The sequence below is a fragment of the Perna viridis genome, chromosome 4 (genome assembly GCF_037379345.1).
Source record: "Perna viridis isolate PV_CMFRI_1.1 ecotype Kerala chromosome 4, ASM3737934v1, whole genome shotgun sequence".
In the NCBI taxonomy this organism is placed as follows: Eukaryota; Metazoa; Mollusca; class Bivalvia; order Mytilida; family Mytilidae; genus Perna; species Perna viridis.
This window is the reverse complement of record NC_142448.1, coordinates 19,023,721-19,043,943: the sequence shown is the minus strand read 5'-3', so window position 1 is coordinate 19,043,943 and position 20,223 is coordinate 19,023,721. Positions and strand designations below refer to the sequence as shown.

The following is a 20,223-nucleotide window of genomic DNA, read 5'->3' as shown; positions in this document are numbered from 1 at the left end:
GCAATTTTTACAAGAAAATTAATGCTAGTTTGCACTGCATAATACATTTAGTAACATGACTATATGAATTTTCGACTTCAAATCTTGTTGTTGACAGTTGTAGATTTATTCTAAAATATGTTGTTTACTCTTTTGTTGTTAATGTTATTTAGACGTTATAAAACATTCTTTCCTAAATTTGACTTGTGTTAGTGTGTTAATTACATATAAAGGGGCGTTTAGTAATGTTTCAGCACTAAATTTAATGTATTAATAAAACTATCAATGAATTATGGAATGTCCTGGAGTTTTTTTTTACCGATGAATTGCGTTCAATCTATTACTACACCTAGATAAAGATATCTATCAACCTATAGTCACATAGTAAACTTTACGAAGTCCATTGTCATCAATGTTTGCTGTTTACATCGAGTCAGATAATACTGTGATTTTATCTTACCCATATATATCTTGTACGTTGCTAAGTTACTTAAGTTAAATGTTATTTAAACAATCTGTTTTTGATAGAATTACAACAATGGATCTTTGGTAAATAGCTTTAATCAAAATCAATTTTTAGAATCACTTTAAAATTAAATTACACAATCAAACATGGAATCATACTCAATTTTTACACCCAAATAATCGTAAGTTATTTACCTTTATACACATATCAAAGTCAGGATTATGGCATTCATAAGAAATAATAGTTCATGTTTTTTACTGTCCATTAATTCTATCTCCTTGTTTATTTTTGTATGTACATACGTCCTTGTCAAAGAAGTACCATGGTATGAACTCGACTATGCTTTATGAAACGATGGATTCTTCTTTGTTAAATCATTAGATGGACCACAAATTTTGACATGTAGTTATTCATTTTAAAACTTACATTTAAACATAGCTAATTACACGTGGGTGCTCCTTTGCAGGTATAGTGGTTTCATCTTATCAATCATATGACATGTACATGATTTTGACCACAATTAACTCTGAACTGTTTGGCCTTGTTTTATTCAGTAAATATGACATGACTAGCAATGCTGTTATGTCTTATACTGTGGACATCCTATATTCACATTTCTGTAAATCCAGTTAACATGTAGTACTTAGTATGATGCTAATATTGTAGCACTGGCAACAATGGAAGTCGAATCAAAATACATAAAATTACACTGCAAACTCACAAACATACAATGGATGATGATTATTGCTGATGATATGAAATGCAGCAATGTTTTTACCAGTAACCAGTGTATAATTTATTTAGATTGAGATCTCCGGTCCCTAGTAGATTTTCTACTTCCACTTTCGGAATGTATTGAAGTACCAGTACAAGAAGAGTCACTTCGAAATGGACTTCTCGTCCCACGGGATCTAGAACTGTATGATAACGAGGACATTCCCCTGGACCATGTTCGCCGAACTGAGGAAATGCCTCGTCGCATAGTACTACTCCATGGACGTCTAATTGTGTTATAGCGTGGATTGAAATTTTTATGATATGAAGTCGTATAGGATGTTTCATGTCCTCTACGACTATTGTTATGATCCACTCTATTGACAGAGCTACCTACTGATGATCGACAATCATCCCTGTATGCTGTCCTGTTACTATGTGAGGACAATTTTGAGCTGGGGTTATCGTATGGCTGAAAAGTTGTGGATCGCGCGTGACTTGAAGTGGTCGAATTATAGGGCCTTGACGAGGACCGTTCAGGGGAAGTTCTCAGTTCCCTCGAAACAGACCTGTCAGGTGGCACTCGTCTATCTTCTCGAAAAACTGACCGAGATCCACCTCCTGTGTCATTTTCATTCCGTCGGTTTTGTGTCTTTCCATCCGAAACTCTCGCTTTTACCATATCTAACACCATTTCCGCCATCCTACCTTCCTTTGAATTATCACTTGTTTGATCATCAAATATTATCTTTTTTAGCAGTGTCGACATTGCTTTGGATAGTGTGTTATTTATTTCGGTGTCATTGTTTTGATGACCTGATGAATTAGATTGACGTTCACAGTTAAATGAATCATTTGACAAACGATGGTTTGTTGGGTAATGTGAACTGCTTGATGTATAGTGATCGCCCCTAAAATCACGATATGAGCTGGAATCGTTTCTATACGAACCAGAAGAGCGTTGTGGAGTGTAGCTTCTGACACTGCGATCAGTTGATGAACTACTTTCCCTATCGCGTGATCTCCTTTTGACTTTTTTCCGGTAATATGAATTCTGATCAAGTTCATCACTTCTGTAGCGCTTAAAATCCGATGAAAAGTCACTCCTCCGATCATACTGCTTATCCCTCGAGTTACTTCTGTTTCTTTTTCGCCGCGAATCATTGTCTCTCTCTAATGAATTACTTCTTTCTCTTTTTATACGAACTTCATCATACGAACTCTGACCATGACTTTTATGTTGACTTCGAACCGAAGACGAAGTTGATGAACTGATGGATTGTGTCACATTTGATGCTTCATCATGATTAGAAGTGTATTTATTACTTGCGTACGATGTAGTATATTTAGTGTTTGTTGCTGAGCTAGCCTTTCTGTTGGAACCGGCATAACCCGTCGAAGAAAAGAATGCATCTTGATCATGGATATGTCCTCCTATGTAATTAGATGGCCTGTCACCAAGCAGACCAACTGAATTTCTATTCTTTTGGTTGTTCAAGATGTAATTGCTGCCAACCTCAGATGGTCGTTTGTTGTTTGGGGAAAAATTAGGTCCGCTTTTTGGGCTATCATTTGCGTCCCATTTACTTTTTACATACCAGCGTCCTTCTTCCTTGCTTGGAGAACGACTTTTCAACCTTTTTCTTATTGGCTCTTTAGACGAGTAATTTTTTTCACATCTTGCGTTACTTCTTATAGGACTTTCACTAGAGGATGTAAAGTTACTATCTGAACTTCGCGACCTTGACCTTCGTGAAAGCCGTTGCTTTGATTTAACCGACCTCGAGTATTTTCCGTCCTCTATGAACAATGTTCTGTTTCCACCATCTACTCTAGACGTGGAAGAGTAAGATGTTCGGATAGCATCTAAAGGATTCAAACCAGATATGTTGTCCAAAGGTTCGTTTGTTTTTGCTTTATCTGATGTTTTTTGTTTGATATGACTTGATATTCGACTCCCACTAGAATCCTTACACGTAATTATATCCGAACTGTGTGCCAAATCTGCAGAAGCCTTCTTGGTACTACCTTGTTTATTTACCCTTCCCGACTGTTTTAATTTCTCTCTTTTGTCTTTACTGGAGTGTTTTAGTGTGACTTCATGTTGCAAGTTGGTTTTTAGTTTTGAACAAGGCACTCCATAATACTCATCCTCTGTGATTGGTTCTTTCTTTATGGTTGTTGTGATATCCTCTTTTGGCGCACTCTCCTTAAATGCTGCGTTTAAGACACGAGTAGCTCTGGTTGCGTCATTAGTTTTACTCGTGGAGTTATCGTTGTTCTGTACGTTTATTTTTTCTGAATAATTCTTAGATGACGAAATTTTAGTCAATTTAGACTTTGAAATAGTACCTTTGCTTTTAAGAGAAGATGACTTAAATGTTGAAACCTTTGATTTGTTTGTAATTGTGGACTCTTTTAGTGAATTTAATGTCGTGTTCCTAGATGCTCTAACTCCTGTAATTACTTGTATTGTCATATTTGAAGAAGACTCGTTATGCGAGTCATTATGACCTTGGACTGTCACATCATGTGGTATTTGACCTGATCTTTCAGATGTATCTTTAATGATTTGTTGATCTTTAACATTTGTCGATGTTTGTATTGCAATTACATTTTGGTTTAAAATTGAATTGTTTTTTTTCAAAGATGTCCTTTTTTCAGATTTTGATTCCATCTCATTGTGAATTTTTTTATTTTTTACCTTCTCGGAGAACAAATCAATCACTTGTTCAAGATCCTTAATGGTTTTGTTTATCTCTGATGTAATCAGTACAGGTGCGTCAGATTTGTCTAAATCAACCTTGCATTGACTGTCATTTCGCTCTGAAAATTTTCCTTCAGAACCGCATTTTTGAGAACTTATTTCCAAGCTTTGAGGACCATGCAAGTCATCGTACGGAGACCTTTGGTCAGACTTTACTCTTACGGGCTCATTGCTTGATGTACATTTACTAGTTATAGTGGAAACACATTTCTTTTCTTCAAGTATGTCTTTTGGACTCATAGGTTCTTGCTTTATAAAAGGAGCAACTGGCATACATACAAATGACTGTTTCATTCTTTCTGTTACCTGTCTGTTCATTATGTCAACGAAAGAATCGTCAAGATCTGCGCCTGCAAACTTGTTTTCTTCAGATGCAATATTTGCAGTCACAGAAGCAGAAGTTTCAGTCTCAGTCGCAATGCCAATTATTGATGAAGCATCTGTAGTAGTAGTAGTTTTTCCTGGTTTTGTATTTTCAGTCTTTGATTTTTGACCATTGACCTGTGTGAAAGTTTTAATCTTATGATCATTTCTTAACACTGCTGACGTTTTTATAGTTTTGGTCACACTAGATTTTCTAATGGCTGGTATTGGATTTTCAGCCTGATTAGTTTTCTCAATGACTGATATATTTTCAATCTCATTTGTTTCACCGCTGACTAATGTTGCATTGTCAGTCTCATTAGTTTTCCCAGTTACTGGGGTTGCATTTTCAGTCTCATAAATTTGTCCAGTTACTGTTGTAGTTTTAACAAATTTTTCATTTTTTCTGTCGGTAGGAGAAACTTTCTCAGTTTCCTCGATACTTTGAGTACTTTTAGACAAATTATCCTCACCTTGCATTGTCGATTTGTGATAAGAATTACCTATAGTATTAGCGTCGATAATATTGTTGTTATAAATTGAGTCATTTTCAGTTTTGGGATTTTGATTTCCCTCAGGCAATCCAGGTTCTTTTTTAATAACCTGAGCTATATATGAATCAACCTGTAACGAATTTGATTGTTTCTTCGCACTTTCTATGTTGGCATTGTCTTCCTCTTTATAAATTTCTCTTGGAAAAGAATCTTCTACTGATTTAATAAAAGTTTCATCCACAGGTTCTGTTTTTACATCCTCAACAGAAATGTTTATGTTTTCTTCAGCAGAAACACGTTGTTCTGGTTCTGAATTTATTATTTGGTCTTGACTTACATCGTCAGACCGGTTGTAGTTTACATTTATATCGTTTTCAGTCGGGTTGACAGTAGTGTTTTCACTTTTTAAAGTACTTGTTTTGAATGTTGTTTTAGGAGGATTTCTTTCAATGTCATCGGCTGATTTGAATTTTTCAAATAGATTTTCTCTACTTGTGTATCTATTGTCTTTGCTATCTAAGCCCTTGCTATTGTCATTGCCCTTGCACACTGATAAACATTGTTTATCTTCATCGAGGATATCTTGTATACTAGATGCAACTGACTTTGGATAACTAGATAATTTGGAGTTATCCGAGGGAGATTGTTCTGATGCTGAGAGAGCTGCTGATACTGAATTAGCAGTTCTTCGTCTAGTACTGATAATGTCTAACGGAATACCAGATGACATCAACGAAGAAAGCTCCTTCAGTAAGCCACTACTTTTGCTTATATCTGTCTTTCTTTTGGTACTGTTGACATTTTTAGAACGTGCCCGACCTCTCCCAGTACATGTTTGATCCTTTCCGTCTTTACCAACAATATCACCTGATTTTACCAGTTCACCAGTTTCTTTTGATTCACACGTATCTATATCATTTGCATCACATTTTGAAGAATCATCTTCAATCTGTGAAGCATCAAAATCCTCCGCATTAAAAATATATTCTTGTTCACCATTCCGTTCAGAGATACCTTTAACAGCTGAATGATTTTGTAGTACACTTTTGCCATCAGCTTTTGCAGCCTGTAATTCCGATGCTACACTGGCAAGTATATCTAAATTGTCCAGAAAAAACGAACTGTTAACTGAATAGCTATGCTCTCCTATTTGAATTGAGTTTGTATCTGATTCCTTTTCAGTGTCTCTTCCCTCTGGTTTCTTAACATGTGATTCCTGCTTAACAATATCAATGCTAGACTTTACTTTCTGTTTACTTCTACATGACAAGTCTAATACACCAATATCATCAGAACACACAGCATCTGATGAATTTTCATGAAAGACCTTTTCTTCTGATTGATAAACACTTATCTCATCTCGCTCAGCAAGTTTGGCTGTCAACAGTTCATAAAGTTCTGAAGGATCCATTTTATATATAGCCTCAGTAAAAAGTGTTCTAATATCAGGATCCTTGGCTATTTCATCTTTGTCAGTTTTTATTAATTTGTTGCTGCTTTCATTTGTTGTGCTTATATCCGTTGATTCAATATTTTCAACAGGTTTAATTTTCACAGCATCTGTACATTTAACTTCTTCAACAGTCAAATTAGACTTTGTTACAGCTTCTTTAATGTCATCTGTAGTTTTGACATCTACAACAGTCAAATTAGACTTTGTTTCAGTTTCTTTCACATTATCTGTACATTTAACTTCTTCAACAGTCAAATTACACTTTGTTACAGCTTCTTTTATGTCATCTGTAGTTTTAACATCTACAACAGTCAAATTAGACTTTGTTTCAGTTTCTTTCACATTATCTGTACCTTTAACTTCTACAACAGTCAAACTTGACTTTGTTTCGGTTTCTTTCACATTATCTGTACTTTTAACTTCTACAACAGTCAAATTAGACTTTGTTTCGGTTTCTTTCACATTATCTGTACTTTGAACTTTTACAACAGTCAAATTAGACTTTGTTTTGGTTTCTTTCACATTATCTGTACTTTGAGGTTTTACAACAGTCAAATTAGACTTTGTTTCGGTTTCTTTCACATCATCTGTGCTTTTAACTTCTACGACAATCAAATTAGACTTTGTTTCAATTTCATAGTCACAAGTCTGAGTTAGCTCTATAAGGTTGCTTCCTAAGGTTTTCATATTAGTTGTCGGCACTACTGTCTGTTTTGTAACATCCACACTCGAACTTTTACATTTTTCTAAGTTTTTGTTTAAGATGTTGTAATGAGGTTCATCAAGTGTTGGAGTAGATGCACCACTGCTTAGTTCTCTGATAGAAACTGCTTCCTCCATTTGAAAATGTTCTGAGGTAGAATACACACTGCTGATTTTTGGATTAAAATTATCATTGACAATATCACTGGGTTGTAATTCAGCCTCTGTATTCCTTTCATGTTGGAAATCGGTAATTTTCTCAGATTCGTTAGACTGACTGTTTTCTTGATTTGAATGCAAATGTCGTAATTCAGTCAACTTAGATTGACGTAGTCTTATTTCTTCCTCTATTTGTTGAAGTTTTGTCTGAATTGATGACTTTTTGTCATCTAATACAACTATGGGATTGTCTTGATGTTGCGAATCTTCTGCCAGTGATCTCGATTTTTTAATAGTTGGTTGATCATCTGACTTATCATCATAGTGAATTCTTTTACGAAGTGAATGGTCATTTTCTTTTACAGACCCACCTTCAGACTTCTCATTGCTCCTTCCCCGTGTTCTTTCTTCACTTCGGCTTCTTTTCCCTTTGCTGTTACTTCTTTCTTTACTGTGACTTCTTGATCTTCCCCTTCTTCCTTTGCTATGACTTTTCGTTCGTCCTTTGCTACGACTCCTGCTTCTGTTGCCTCTGATTCGTCGACTGTGTGCTTGAGAGCTCACTTTTGAATCTCTCTCTGATCTTCGTCTCCTTGTACTATCTCTTGATTCCTTACTCCTTAATTGCGCAAGAATTCTATCCCGAAAAGACGTGAATGGACGACCGACAGAGTAACGGAGAGGTTGACGAACTTGAATAACTGCGTACGGCACTGCCTGACGTGGATGTTGCAATGGAACCCGGGTATCTTCATCCAATTGGTAAATGTATATCTGAAATTATTTTAAAACTCAGAATTTAAAACGAAAAGATTTTATAACCTATTAGCAATACAAAAGCATAACTAAACTTTGTTGTAAACTTTCATCTTGTTTTATAATTTGATACTGAGCATTTTAGAATTCGTTAATGAGTAATCAAGGGAACCAAGGTTATAGCGGTAATCAAAAGAATGTAATCCAGGGACAAAGATCCGACATGGAAAACAGGCATAGACAACAAAGAACATAAAGTAACTAAAATCATACATACAAAGTAACAAAAGCAAATGAGCAACTCGGACTCCACTAATAACTGGAAGCATGGACCAGGTGCACCTAATATCATTTTTATCTAAAATACATTCATAATTACAATCCTTAATATGTGATAACTATTTACCTTAACAGATACTTACGAAATTGTTTGCGAGGCCTTCATTTATGGGTATATGTGGATCTGCATCGATTACAGATATGTGTGAATCATAATGTTTAGAAGGATGAAGTAGTGTTCGCCCTTTGAATCTTGGCATTACTCGCTTAGTACGTCCAGGGATAACCTAAAAATTAAAAAAAAGATGGCTTGCAATTTACATACAAATTTAGACATTTTTCTATTTACAACACTTCAGTTCTTTTAAAGTTTATCAAACGATGGAAATAGGGTGCAATATCATACTGTTAAACTAGTTTACATAATGATCCATCTGTTAGAAAATGAAATATGTAAAAAGACAAACTGAAGTATAACAAATAAAAAAAATACACCGTAAATTGTTTTAAAATAATTGAGCAAAAAGCAGTCTACCATAAGCTGGACTCAAAGAACCCAGTGCGTGGGAAAGACAGATCAATTTTTAACCTAGATTGCATGTTAACACAATAATGTCACTTCTAATGAGTAATTAAATGTTTTCGTACCTTTAAAACAACGATACATCTTGCCGAAATAAAATTCCTGAACGTCATGAATTTCAACAACATGTCATAATTTCGGTTTAAATGTATTCCAGCCCTGGTATCTCCCAATATGTTTGTCTTTTTTATAGAACACCTGATGCCATATTTACACATGCTAACAACTGCTTTCCAAGATTCGGCCACGAAACAATAAACCTCCTTAAGTTCTTCCTCGGTTCTCCCCTGAAACAACATAAATACATGATAGGTTAGATCAACCATGATTAAAAAAAAACACCTGAAATAATATTTGCTTTTACCAAAGCAAACATAGACTATCAATCAAAAAAATAAATAAATAAATAAACAGCTGCTGTAAATGGCAAACCACGCCGTCATTAAATCACAGTATGAAGATGTATAAAAGGAGAAAATCGTCCATTAACAAAAAAATTGGTTCTACAATTGATGAAAGCTATTCTTCTTTTCCTACCATTTTCCGCAGTGACTCTTTACGATCTTCAAATGCTTCCTCCAAATCTGGATTGTCCACAATATGAATTTTCATTGGGATCCACCCTTTTAATGGACCTTTTGAAAGACATGTTTTATAAACATTGTCGAGTAAATCCTGAGCCCAGGCACAGTTAAGAGGCATAAAAGTCAAAACATCTGAAAAAAAAAGAAAATTGTGATTGTTTAGTTCGTTTTTAGTCTGTTGCAGTTTAAATTGTTCTTGATGCGTCAGGTTTTTGGTCATTTTTCATTTTACCCAGTATTTGATCAAGAGAGTTTTTTTACTTGAAAAATTAAGGAAGTAAATCTTACTTTAATAGTCAACAACTTATTTTATGAACAAGGAACTATTTAAACAATTAAGAAATTAACCATGTTGGAATAAATAATTCATTCTGATCATTATCATGTAAACTAAATGCTGAATTAGTAACTAATTTGTTATAAATTGGTTGCGCTTGTCATGTCAGTGCACAAGCACCTCAACATCAATTGAGAACTATACGAAGGATTTTTATAATGATCACATGTTTATGTATACTGTGAGTGTACTTATATTGATATATATACTAGGATCTACATGTATACTTTGTCCTTCTCTTATCTACAGTAATCTGAGTTGTGTGTGAATGGTGATACACACAAACAGAGCATATGATAAAGAAAAATGTAACCACACAAATCAGTACACATAAACGTATTTAAACCCCATTTGTTCTTTCTTTTATGGGCTAGACGTTATCAATTTTTTACGAAAAGGTTGAGTATATTTAATAACCAATAGAAAAGAATAACCCAGTAAGGAATGTGTAACCATCCGAATCTTTAGTTTTGATAAGTATTAAATTTCATGTCGTCGTAAACCAGGTTTTAACAAGTATAACGTGAACACAATGACCAAAGTAGTAATTACTACTAAAAACGGAATTTAACGGCAGTAAAGGGTATCTTGATAACTGAACTCTGAATTTAGAATGACCTAGTTCAACTATTAACATACATAATCAATAAAACCAAACAAAATTATTTTTAAAAATTAAATTTGTATTACTTATTGTTCAAAAGTTATTTACTAACTTATTAACTTACCTTTCCTTATTCCTGTCATGGTAATCCTCTGTCTCCTGTTAACCACGAATCACGTTCCGAACGGCCATGAAGAAGGAAGTCAACTGATCGCTGATATGACTGAGTTGTTAAGTGTACAAGGCATTGCTGATTTATTTTTAGAAATGGGGGTTTTAAACTTAAACCGAGGGCTTTTCGTGGTTCTGCGTAATTCTACCTTGCAAGGTAGTTATAAATATGAAGGTGATTTGATCTATTTAGAAGCGTCAATATGTATCTACTAGCACTTAACCATTTTGTATTTTTATACACTTGACTGAATGGTATAAATAAAAATTAGACAATCTGTGTAATTAACAATTGAAAAGAAAAAGTTGAACAAAACTGAAATGATATTAGTACGTGGGCTTAGATAACCCCCGCGCACCCCCTACTCATCAACCAAAATATGATTTTCAGGTACTCTTATACCTCCCATTTACGAATCTTTTTGTTGCCAAAAAAATAAACTGAAGCATTTTTGTATTTTTTTGGCTATTTTTTATACCTCGATGAGGCAAAATTCTTTTTAAAAGTTTTTTGGTTCTACGAACTGCTTCTTTATACGGAAAGAAGTAAACTGACATATTTATATATCATCATGTAGCCCAATGTCTCAGCTTTACAATGGTGCCAGGAAAGTTGCGATGACAGTTAGGGTTTTGCGGTAAATGAAAAAAAAATGTACCCCTACCCCACCGAAAAATCGCTGAAATCGACATATTTTTAATGTCAAAATCCCTAGACTATTAATGCTTCAGTAAAAAATGACTTATTTGGTATTTTCTGTTTCGTATTATCACAATTCGTACTTCTGGGGTTCTTTTGATTAATTTTGGCGATTTTCGTAGTCAGAATTTAACAACAAATGCGAAAAATGGGATTTTCGATTTTTTGGTCAAAAGTCACAAATATTCGACTTTTCAAGTTATTGCTCAACTAAAACGTCTAAAATTTGGTATCATTCGATAGATAATTTAATTTTCGACATGAATAAATCAGGAAAAACTAATTTTCGAGAAAGGATTTTCAAAAACTGTAAAACATATTACCCCTACCCCTAGGAAACTGGTCTCAGTATTAAACATAATTCTCATTCACAGAATACTGACATTGTAGAACTCATATTTTTGGTATTCATAATTTAGATCATGATAACATAATATATCTGATTAATTCAGGCGTTTTGATTTTCTTTTTGGGATAATAATTACTATAAAATCATAAAAATGGGAATTTTCAGAATTTCAGAATTTCTTCTATATCACCCGTTATTTCGATTTTTTTTTTTCAGAATACCGTTGATCAATCAAGCTTATCTATGATACAGTATATTAATATAGTGTCTAAGCTTCAAAATTACCCCAAGTAATAAATATTTGAACTTTTGTAAGTCAAGTTAGGTGAAAAATTGCCACCCCTACCTATGAAAAAAAACCTAATCATGAACTAAAATGTTAATTTTTTCGCATATAAACGGTATACAATAGACATGTTGGGTACTATTGTTTTAATTATCGATGTATTCAACATATTTCCTCATTTTAGGCGCGTATTTTTCAGTTTTTATGTGACAATAATGAGTTTTTCATAAAAAGAGGAATTTTCAGAATTTCATATATATATATTTTTTTAATTTCACCTAGAATTGGCAATTTCTTTCATATACCGTACTTCAAACAAGCTTTTGTATATGCAAAACAATTAAATAGTGTCTTAGCTTTCTACCTAGCCCAAGTAAAAAATGTTTTGTATACCGTTTTGTAAAATCTATTGTATACCGTTTTGTAAAATCTATTGTATACCGCTAATATGCCAAATATTAACATTTTAGTTCATGTTGAGGAATTTTTTCTCATGGGTAGGGGTGGCAATTTTCCACCTATTTGGACTTTGAAAAGTTCAAATATTTTTTACTTGGGTTCGTTAGAAAGCTAAGAGACTATATAATTGTATTTGAATATACAAAAGCTTTTTTGAAGTACAGTATATGAAAAAAATTTCCAATTATAGGTAAAATTTAAGAAAATATGAAATTCCGAAAATTCCCCATTTATGGAAAACTCATTATTGTCCCATTAAAACTGAAAATACGCGCTTAAAATGAGAAAATATGTTGAATACATCGATAATTAAAACAATAGTACCCAACATGTCTATTGTTTACCGTTAATATGCCAAAAATTAACATTTTAGTTCATCATGAGGCATTTTTTTCATGGGTAGGGGTGGCAATTTTCCACCTAACTTGACTTGGAAAAGTTCATCAATATTTATTACTTGGGCTCATTTTGAATCTTAGACATTATATTAATGAACCGTATCACACAAAAGCTTGTCTAAACTACGGTATTCTGAAAAGAGACAATATCGGGTGATATAGTAGAAAATTCTGAAATTCTGAAAATTCCCATTTTCCCGATCTTTAAGCAATGTCACCCCCCCCCAAAAAAAAAAAAAAAAAAAAAGAAAATCTAAGCGCCTGAATTGATCAGACATGTTAGGTTCATCATTATCTTAATTATGAATACCTAAAATATGAGTTCTACAATGTCAGTATGCTGTGAATGAGAATTATGTTTGATACTGAGACCAGTTTCCTAGGGGTAGGGGTAATATGTTCAACAGTTTTTGAAAATCCTTTCTTGAAAATTAGTTTTTCCTGATTTATTCATGTCGAAAATTAAATTGTCTATCGAATGATACCAAATTTTAGACGTTTTAGTAGAGCAATAACTTGAAAAGTCGATTTTTTTTTTAAACTTTTGACCGAAAAATCGAAAATCCCATCATCTTCTGCATATGGTGTTTATATTTCACAATTGATTCGCTACGCTCGAGCAAGAACTAATTACTCTGATTTCCTTGAACGCCATTAATATCTGCGTAACTGACTCCTAAATCAGGGGTAGGAGGAAATGCGTCTCAAAAGGTCTCTCACCAATTATTTTTTAGATATCAGTCCTTGGTTAAAAAATACTCAGTTTCTTCTAAAATAAGGAGTAAAATAATTGAATTTTGTAAATTGTTCTTTGTGTTGATATGACCACTGATTTACCGATTATGACACAATAGCATGCAAATGCTATTAAATCACCACTGGTATATTCACACTGCAATGGAAGAGGGAGGTATAGCGCGTTGTAAAACCTAGATTTAATTCACCATTTCGTTTGAAATGCCTGTACCAAGTCAGGACGATTGCGGTACCAGCTGGTCCAGTGGTGTAATATCTATTTGGCCCGATTTATTTTGGACTTGAATTGATTATGGATCAAATTAGTGTTCTGTAATTTTGTTCCTACTCTTATTTTAGAATAGTATGAGAATATACTTCCTTCCGAACATGAAGAAACCTACAAAATATGAATTGATGATTTATGTTGATATGAACTATATTAAGAATTAAAACCTGCGATAAAGAGGTGAAATTGCTTTAATGCTCAGTAAAATTACCACTGACAGATATTTTATGTATTTTACTTTAATGGATTGTGATGTGCCATTTTCTTCAGTTGCATTAAGGATAAAAAAAAATCTGAGATTGGACTAAACCAGATGAACTATTTGTAGTATGCATATAGCAGTAACAACTACATATAGCATGCTTTATATCAAAACATGTAAAAGTTTTAAATTCAAAGGTAGCAATGACAAACCCTTCCTATTTATTGATGGTAACGGTGTTTTATTTTATGAATAAGAAAAAGAAAAAGACCAACCATTTTCGAAAAAATACAGATAATTTAAAAGATTCATCAAACGCGAAAGCTTCTGCCACTGTTTTTCTAAAATGTTGATGCTTTGGTTCTTAATGACGGTTTTAAGTTTTTTTTCGGACGATGAACTAAATATAACCAATTTTACCAATCGAATTAATAAATCAAATTTTCCCGGTATTAAGTAGAAGTATTGTTTTTCGTTTTCCAGTGTGTACATTTCAGTTCTTTTGTGTTGTACGGTTTATCCTTCGTTTGATGTCCTCTTAGTGTTCTCGGTGTTGCTTTGTCTTTTTTAAAAATTTTTAATTATTGTACCTTTCTCGGTGTCGCGTTGTTATGTCAACGCGGATTTCTTCCTCAATAGTTTTACTTTTCACGATGTTGTGTTGTTATGTCCACGGATTTCCTCTCCATTGGGTTTGTTTTTAACAGGAATATTTAAATTAATTTTATGATCGGAAAATGTGCCGCATTTTTTTTAGTTTAGCTGCATTAAGACCTGAAACGCCCGTGTTTTATTCTTTTCCTCATATTGTTTACAAAATTTGAGTTTGGCAATGGATAACAAAAAATTAAACAAGGAGCTACTATAGTAAATCAGACTTTGATTAACCAAGTACCCAAGTCCCATCTGCCCTTTTATAATTTTACATACTATGTATCTTAACTTTACATCTTCATATCGTTGTGACTTATGAATTTATTGTTGAAAAAATCATTTTCTGTGACATTCAAAACTTATATTCTATTAATACTTTCTTCACTCCAAAAAATATTTTTACTGTAACAAGGTTACAAATCATTAGATTTTTACTGTAACAAGGTTACAAATCATTAGATTTTTTTGTATTCTTAACATTGGATTTTTAAATTAAGTTGGAGAAAAGATTCTTTTTTTTTCTTTGGAATGATTGATAGAATGAATATTCATACTGGTAAATGTTCCATTTGGGGAAAAATTCTTCCCTTCAGCCAGATGATAACATGATTGCAGGTTCCAATGTAAATTACTGCAGATATCGAATTCTTTGTTATAAATTCAATAGAGGATCGCGAATTTACACGAACAGTAGACACTTTGAACTATTTCGATTCAATAAGGTAAGATATAAAAACAGTATTGGTAATACCAATTCATATACAACTTACTGCGAAGTGCTTAATGTTTCTTTAAGAAAAAATGCTTTTAGTTTGTTTCTCGCTTCTTTAAAACGATTTTTTTTACACCTTTCCATATTCGGACTAGATTCTTTAATTCATCACTGAAAAGCACATGATGCATATGTCGGTTTTACGTGAACTGCACGTGTTTCCATACATGGGTGTCAACATTTTAAGAAGTATTGTGCTGCAATGCAGAATTCTTAAGTATTCTCAAATATTTTTTTAAATGCCAACTGTATATAAAACAAATTACATTTGTAATATAGAACTAATGAGTTTCTGAATGATTGTCTATTGTACTCGTGTACATGTGATGATTGTAGCGACGGTGATAATGATTTTCGTTTAAAAGCGATGTGTCAAGATATTAAGATTTATATTATTAGTATCTGTCGATTTTTTGTTTGACAATGAGGAATAGGTATGTAGAACATCAGGAATTTCAAATGATGAACACTCAGGAATTGTGTGATTGTTATTTTTTTGTGGGAGCATGGACCAGGTGCATCGGTAGGGTAAGCATCCTCTGCTATTCTAGAAACACCTGCCGAGTTGTTCATAAAAATGTCAAGTCCGTGGTAGACGAAAGAGGAAGGGAAAACTATGACACGTTGAACAAATCAGTTTTCATGGCGCTGAAGGATACACCATAACTATCCACGAGTTCATGATGACGACCATAAAACTATTTATGTATAGAATAAGACCTTTAAAAAAAGTTAAAAATGAACAATTTACAACACAATCTTTATGTTTTGGGATGATAAGTATTAGTTTAATTCTGAATTCGAAGTTTTTTTTACATTTTCATACCTCATGAATACATCATCACCAGGCGCGTAGCTGAGGCCAAATTGAAGTGTAGGCAAAATTACGGCAGGGGGTCTGGAGGCCGCTTATGGCCCCAGCAGGTCCAGGGCGGAGCCCTGGTAGGGAGTCCAGGGGGGCTCCCCCCGAAGCTCCGCGGAGATAGCGTTTTAGAACATCATTTATGCCTCTCCTAGATGTATTTTATCTCCAAAAAAAAAAAAAAAAATTGGCAAAATTAAGTGCAGGCAACAGCTTTTTTGCCTAACGGCAGTTAGGCGCCTGATCACTTCTTAGTTTAAATTCAATTAAAATCCACCTTATATGGAAGCGTAAACGGGCCTTATATCAGTTGCTTAGAAGTAGACATGGACATCTTGATTTAAGCGTCTTTTTTATAATATTTTGATTTATTTTATTTGAACAAACACTCAATTTAGTTTATTGCAATTCAATTCAAATTATTCAGTTATAAAAAAAAAGTAAATAAAATAGATTTGGGTTAATTCATTACATTTTATCAATTTGATTCATGTTAGATTATTTAAAAAAAACAAAGAAGAATATAGTAGTCATTGACATGCTAACATCGGACCTCAAAAGAAGTGATGAAAAAAATATGTTTCATCACATAGCACATTATTCACAATCCGTTCTGTTTTAGATTTCACCGTAATGAATTCATGATTAAGACACACACAAAAAAAAATATAACCTGAGGCATGTCAAGAGATTTTCGCTATTGATCTTTTTTTAAACTAGTAACAAAGATTTTAAATCAACATCTTTTAAAATATGTTATTATAGATTTATTTTCTATCAATTGTACCCGAGTGCGATTTATAATGACCCTATGGCAATTTTGTCCTAGAACAATTTGCTAGAAGTCTAAGACCTTCAGTTTCAATATTTTCACCTTATAATAGTCTTTTGACTACTGCACGCATGGGTTTACATGAATAAATATGATATAGTATGTATCGAGAGAACAAGGTTGTACTTCTGATAGGTGATTTTAATGGTAAAGTTGAAAGTTAAAAAATTGATAATAATGTGCCATCAAAGGAGTAAAATTATCGCTATGAATAAAATGGATAACGTCTGACAGATTTCTGTTCAAGCAACAGCTTAGTAATTGGTATACAATTATTGCAAAGAGAGCCATGAAACGGCATGGGTATTTTCAGACAAGGTAACCAACAACCAAATTGACAATATCTGCATCGACACAATATCAAGCGTAAAGTGTGTAGCAGATTCTGTTTCAAACCACCATTTTAGTAAACTTAAAACATGACAATACTGGTACTAGAGCGAGACAGAAATACAATGTGGAATCTCTTAAACATAAGATTACTAAACAGAATTATAAACGGAAGATTGTGCGTGATGGCAGAGCAAATAGCGATAGTTCAATCGAGGTCAAACGGAATATTGCCAAGGAGGCATTCATAACATCTTTGGATGGGAACGTTGGATGGAAGAAAAAGAAAATCAACCCAAGGGCAAAGCAAACAATATTAGATGGCATACATGAAAGTTGCTAGGTGTCCCTGCAAGATAAAAACTTCACTACGTGAAGAGTACAAGACAAAGCATTAGGAAGTTAAGCGTCGTGTGAGTGGATAAAATACATATTTTGAAGATCTTATGAATGAGTCAGAAAGTTCAGCATAACATCGCAACATGAAAGAGCTTTACAACATCACTAGACTGATATATAGAAAGAAAATGGTCACAGAAAACCGATGAGAGATTAAAGTGGTTACATCCAAACAACAGTCGAGGAACAAAAACAAAAAAAAAAAAAAACAAAAAGAAAAAGAAAAGAAAAAGAAAATAAACGGACGGAAAGAATGCCAACTCTTTGAGGAACTTTAGAAAAAACACTTTTCCAGAAAGGTATGTTGAGATCCCATAATCAAAACAAGTTTTTAACATCTTCCAAGATCCACCGACAAATGGACGTTATAGAGGATCAGATTGTATACCTGCAACAAAATTATTGAAATCAGCACTCGAAATATCAGTGAAGATCCGCATTCCTTTATTACAACAGATTTGGCAGGACGAAGAAATACCAGTTGACAGGAAAAAAGGCTTTATCATAAAGTACCAAAGAATGGGAACCTCAGACTTTGAAAGAACTACATGGGTATCATGCTGCTATCTTTAACCTATATAGCTTGAGTGAATAAAGGCATCAGGGGGCCATCAACATTACCAACAAGCTTCGAGAAGTTGGTTTCAACAGTGTAGACAGAGACTCGCTGTGTAAAATCACCAGGCACTATAAGGTACCAGACAAGCACATCATCTCTAATGTGAAAGCCACCAGTGATAGAATGGCGTGCCGAGTATTGCATGAAAGAGATGCAACAAAAATGTCAGATCCTCACAGGAGATATACAGGGCAGCATCATTTATCACCTTTCTTCTTTTCGATTACCATTGATTGTGCAATGAAGAAATCTCCTGAGGGCATAACACAAACACAGCCAGATGCAGGATCAAACAGCAATGTTCCAAAATCGGCAGCAGCAGATGTGCAAATGAATTAATCGAACCCACTTTGTAAGAAGTGGTGTACTGGATGAGGTAAATGAAATTCGCTTATCTAGGAATTATCGTTGATACACTAGGAGACACAAATAGGGACACCAAAGTGAATACAGAGAAACCCAGAACAGCTTCAAGATGTTAAAGAAGAAATGGAATGCAAGAGAGATTTAAACATCAACCAAGAACAGGCCTCTTTTACCTAAGTCAATAAATTCAATCATTATCATTTACCTAAATCAATAATGATACAATCATTATCAACCGATGTCTGAGAAAAACAGTAATACATGCAGCAAATTTTCTGGCAAGACTCGAAATAACTTCCACCTTCAAAGCAGAACCGAAAAGGAAAGTCCACCTGGATAGGACATACCGTAAAAGAGTCCTAGATAAAATCACAAGACATTCCCTTCAATGGAATCCACAGAGAAAACTATCCGGGTCCAGAACCCAAAAACCTGGATTGTTTCATTAGAAATTGAGATAAGGCAGATAGACTATACTTGGAGTGCGCTTGTTCACAGTGTCCAAAACCGATGAAGAAAGAGGGCATTTGTAGGTTACCCATGATCTTTGCAAGAGCCGACAGGCATAAATCATAAGATTGGAGGACTAATTGTGGCCTAAAAGTATTATACAGTCCTTGGAAATTAAATGTAAACAGAAAAAAATATTAAAACTAACATTCATCAAAAAACCAATTTGCCTCATTTTCTTTGTAACGGTGAATGACAAATTTCACAGTGCTATACGGAAAACATAAGCGAAACGAGTATTCAACTAACAAAGCTACACTTTCCCTGCCTTAAGAGTCTACATATTGTTCTGGCGACATCCCTTAGCTAAACTAGCTATTTCTCAATATATCATCGTTTTTTTTTCACTTGGGGACAAAAAGAGCACGGTGCATTCGACAAACTTCACAACAGTATTGGCTGGTAATCGATTCCATGGTCCCCAGCAAAAAAAGGGAAAGGGAAACCACTTCCGAGGACTTAGTATATATATATAACATTCTATATTATATATAGAAAGGTCTGAAAAATTCCCAACGATGTTAGAACTGACAAATTTGCGATTAAAATTTTTGGTCGTTCCTTCCGCTGGACTCGAATTCGTACCGCTGTGACATCTATGGCAACACCGCCTACACTAAGTCCAGCGCCATAGACTACTCGGCCAGCTAGGCTATATAAAAATATAGCTTTCGCTTGCCGGGTCATTCCTCCTCGTAGGATTAATCTAGGGCTGTAACTTAGTACACAATGTATGGTAGTACGGGACAGTTCATTTAGGTATTATTATGTAGGATAGAGGATCAAATTAATGATGCATGTCACACAAATCAATATTATACAAACGTCTCAGAATGTGACGACTATATTCGCTACACTGCTCCTTCCCTCCGCGGGAATATATATATATATAATGTGACGACTCTATTCTTATTTGTATAGGATTCCAAAACTTCATGTTGATCCTTACAAAGGTATATAGCAGGAGCGTATAGTTATTCAACAAAATAGTTGTATGTACTTCTGACCAAGATTTTTTTTCGCCATGAAGGAAGGACAAACAAGTGCGAA

General features: G+C 34.0%; 1 protein-coding gene across 1 annotated transcript; it reads right to left on the bottom strand.

Moving 5' to 3' along the window:
- Positions 1 to 524: 524 nt before the first annotated feature.
- On the bottom strand, positions 525 to 10,497 carry LOC148619190 (uncharacterized). The gene is made up of 5 exons (XM_088578827.1): positions 10,365 to 10,497; positions 9,253 to 9,431; positions 8,781 to 9,002; positions 8,276 to 8,419; positions 525 to 7,871 (listed from the first exon to the last, which is right to left on the bottom strand). Exons 1-5 carry the CDS (start codon positions 10,381 to 10,383, stop codon positions 1,242 to 1,244), a joined length of 7,194 nt encoding a protein of 2,397 aa, XP_088434953.1. The 5' UTR covers positions 10,384 to 10,497; the 3' UTR covers positions 525 to 1,241.
- Positions 10,498 to 20,223: the final 9,726 nt, after the last annotated feature.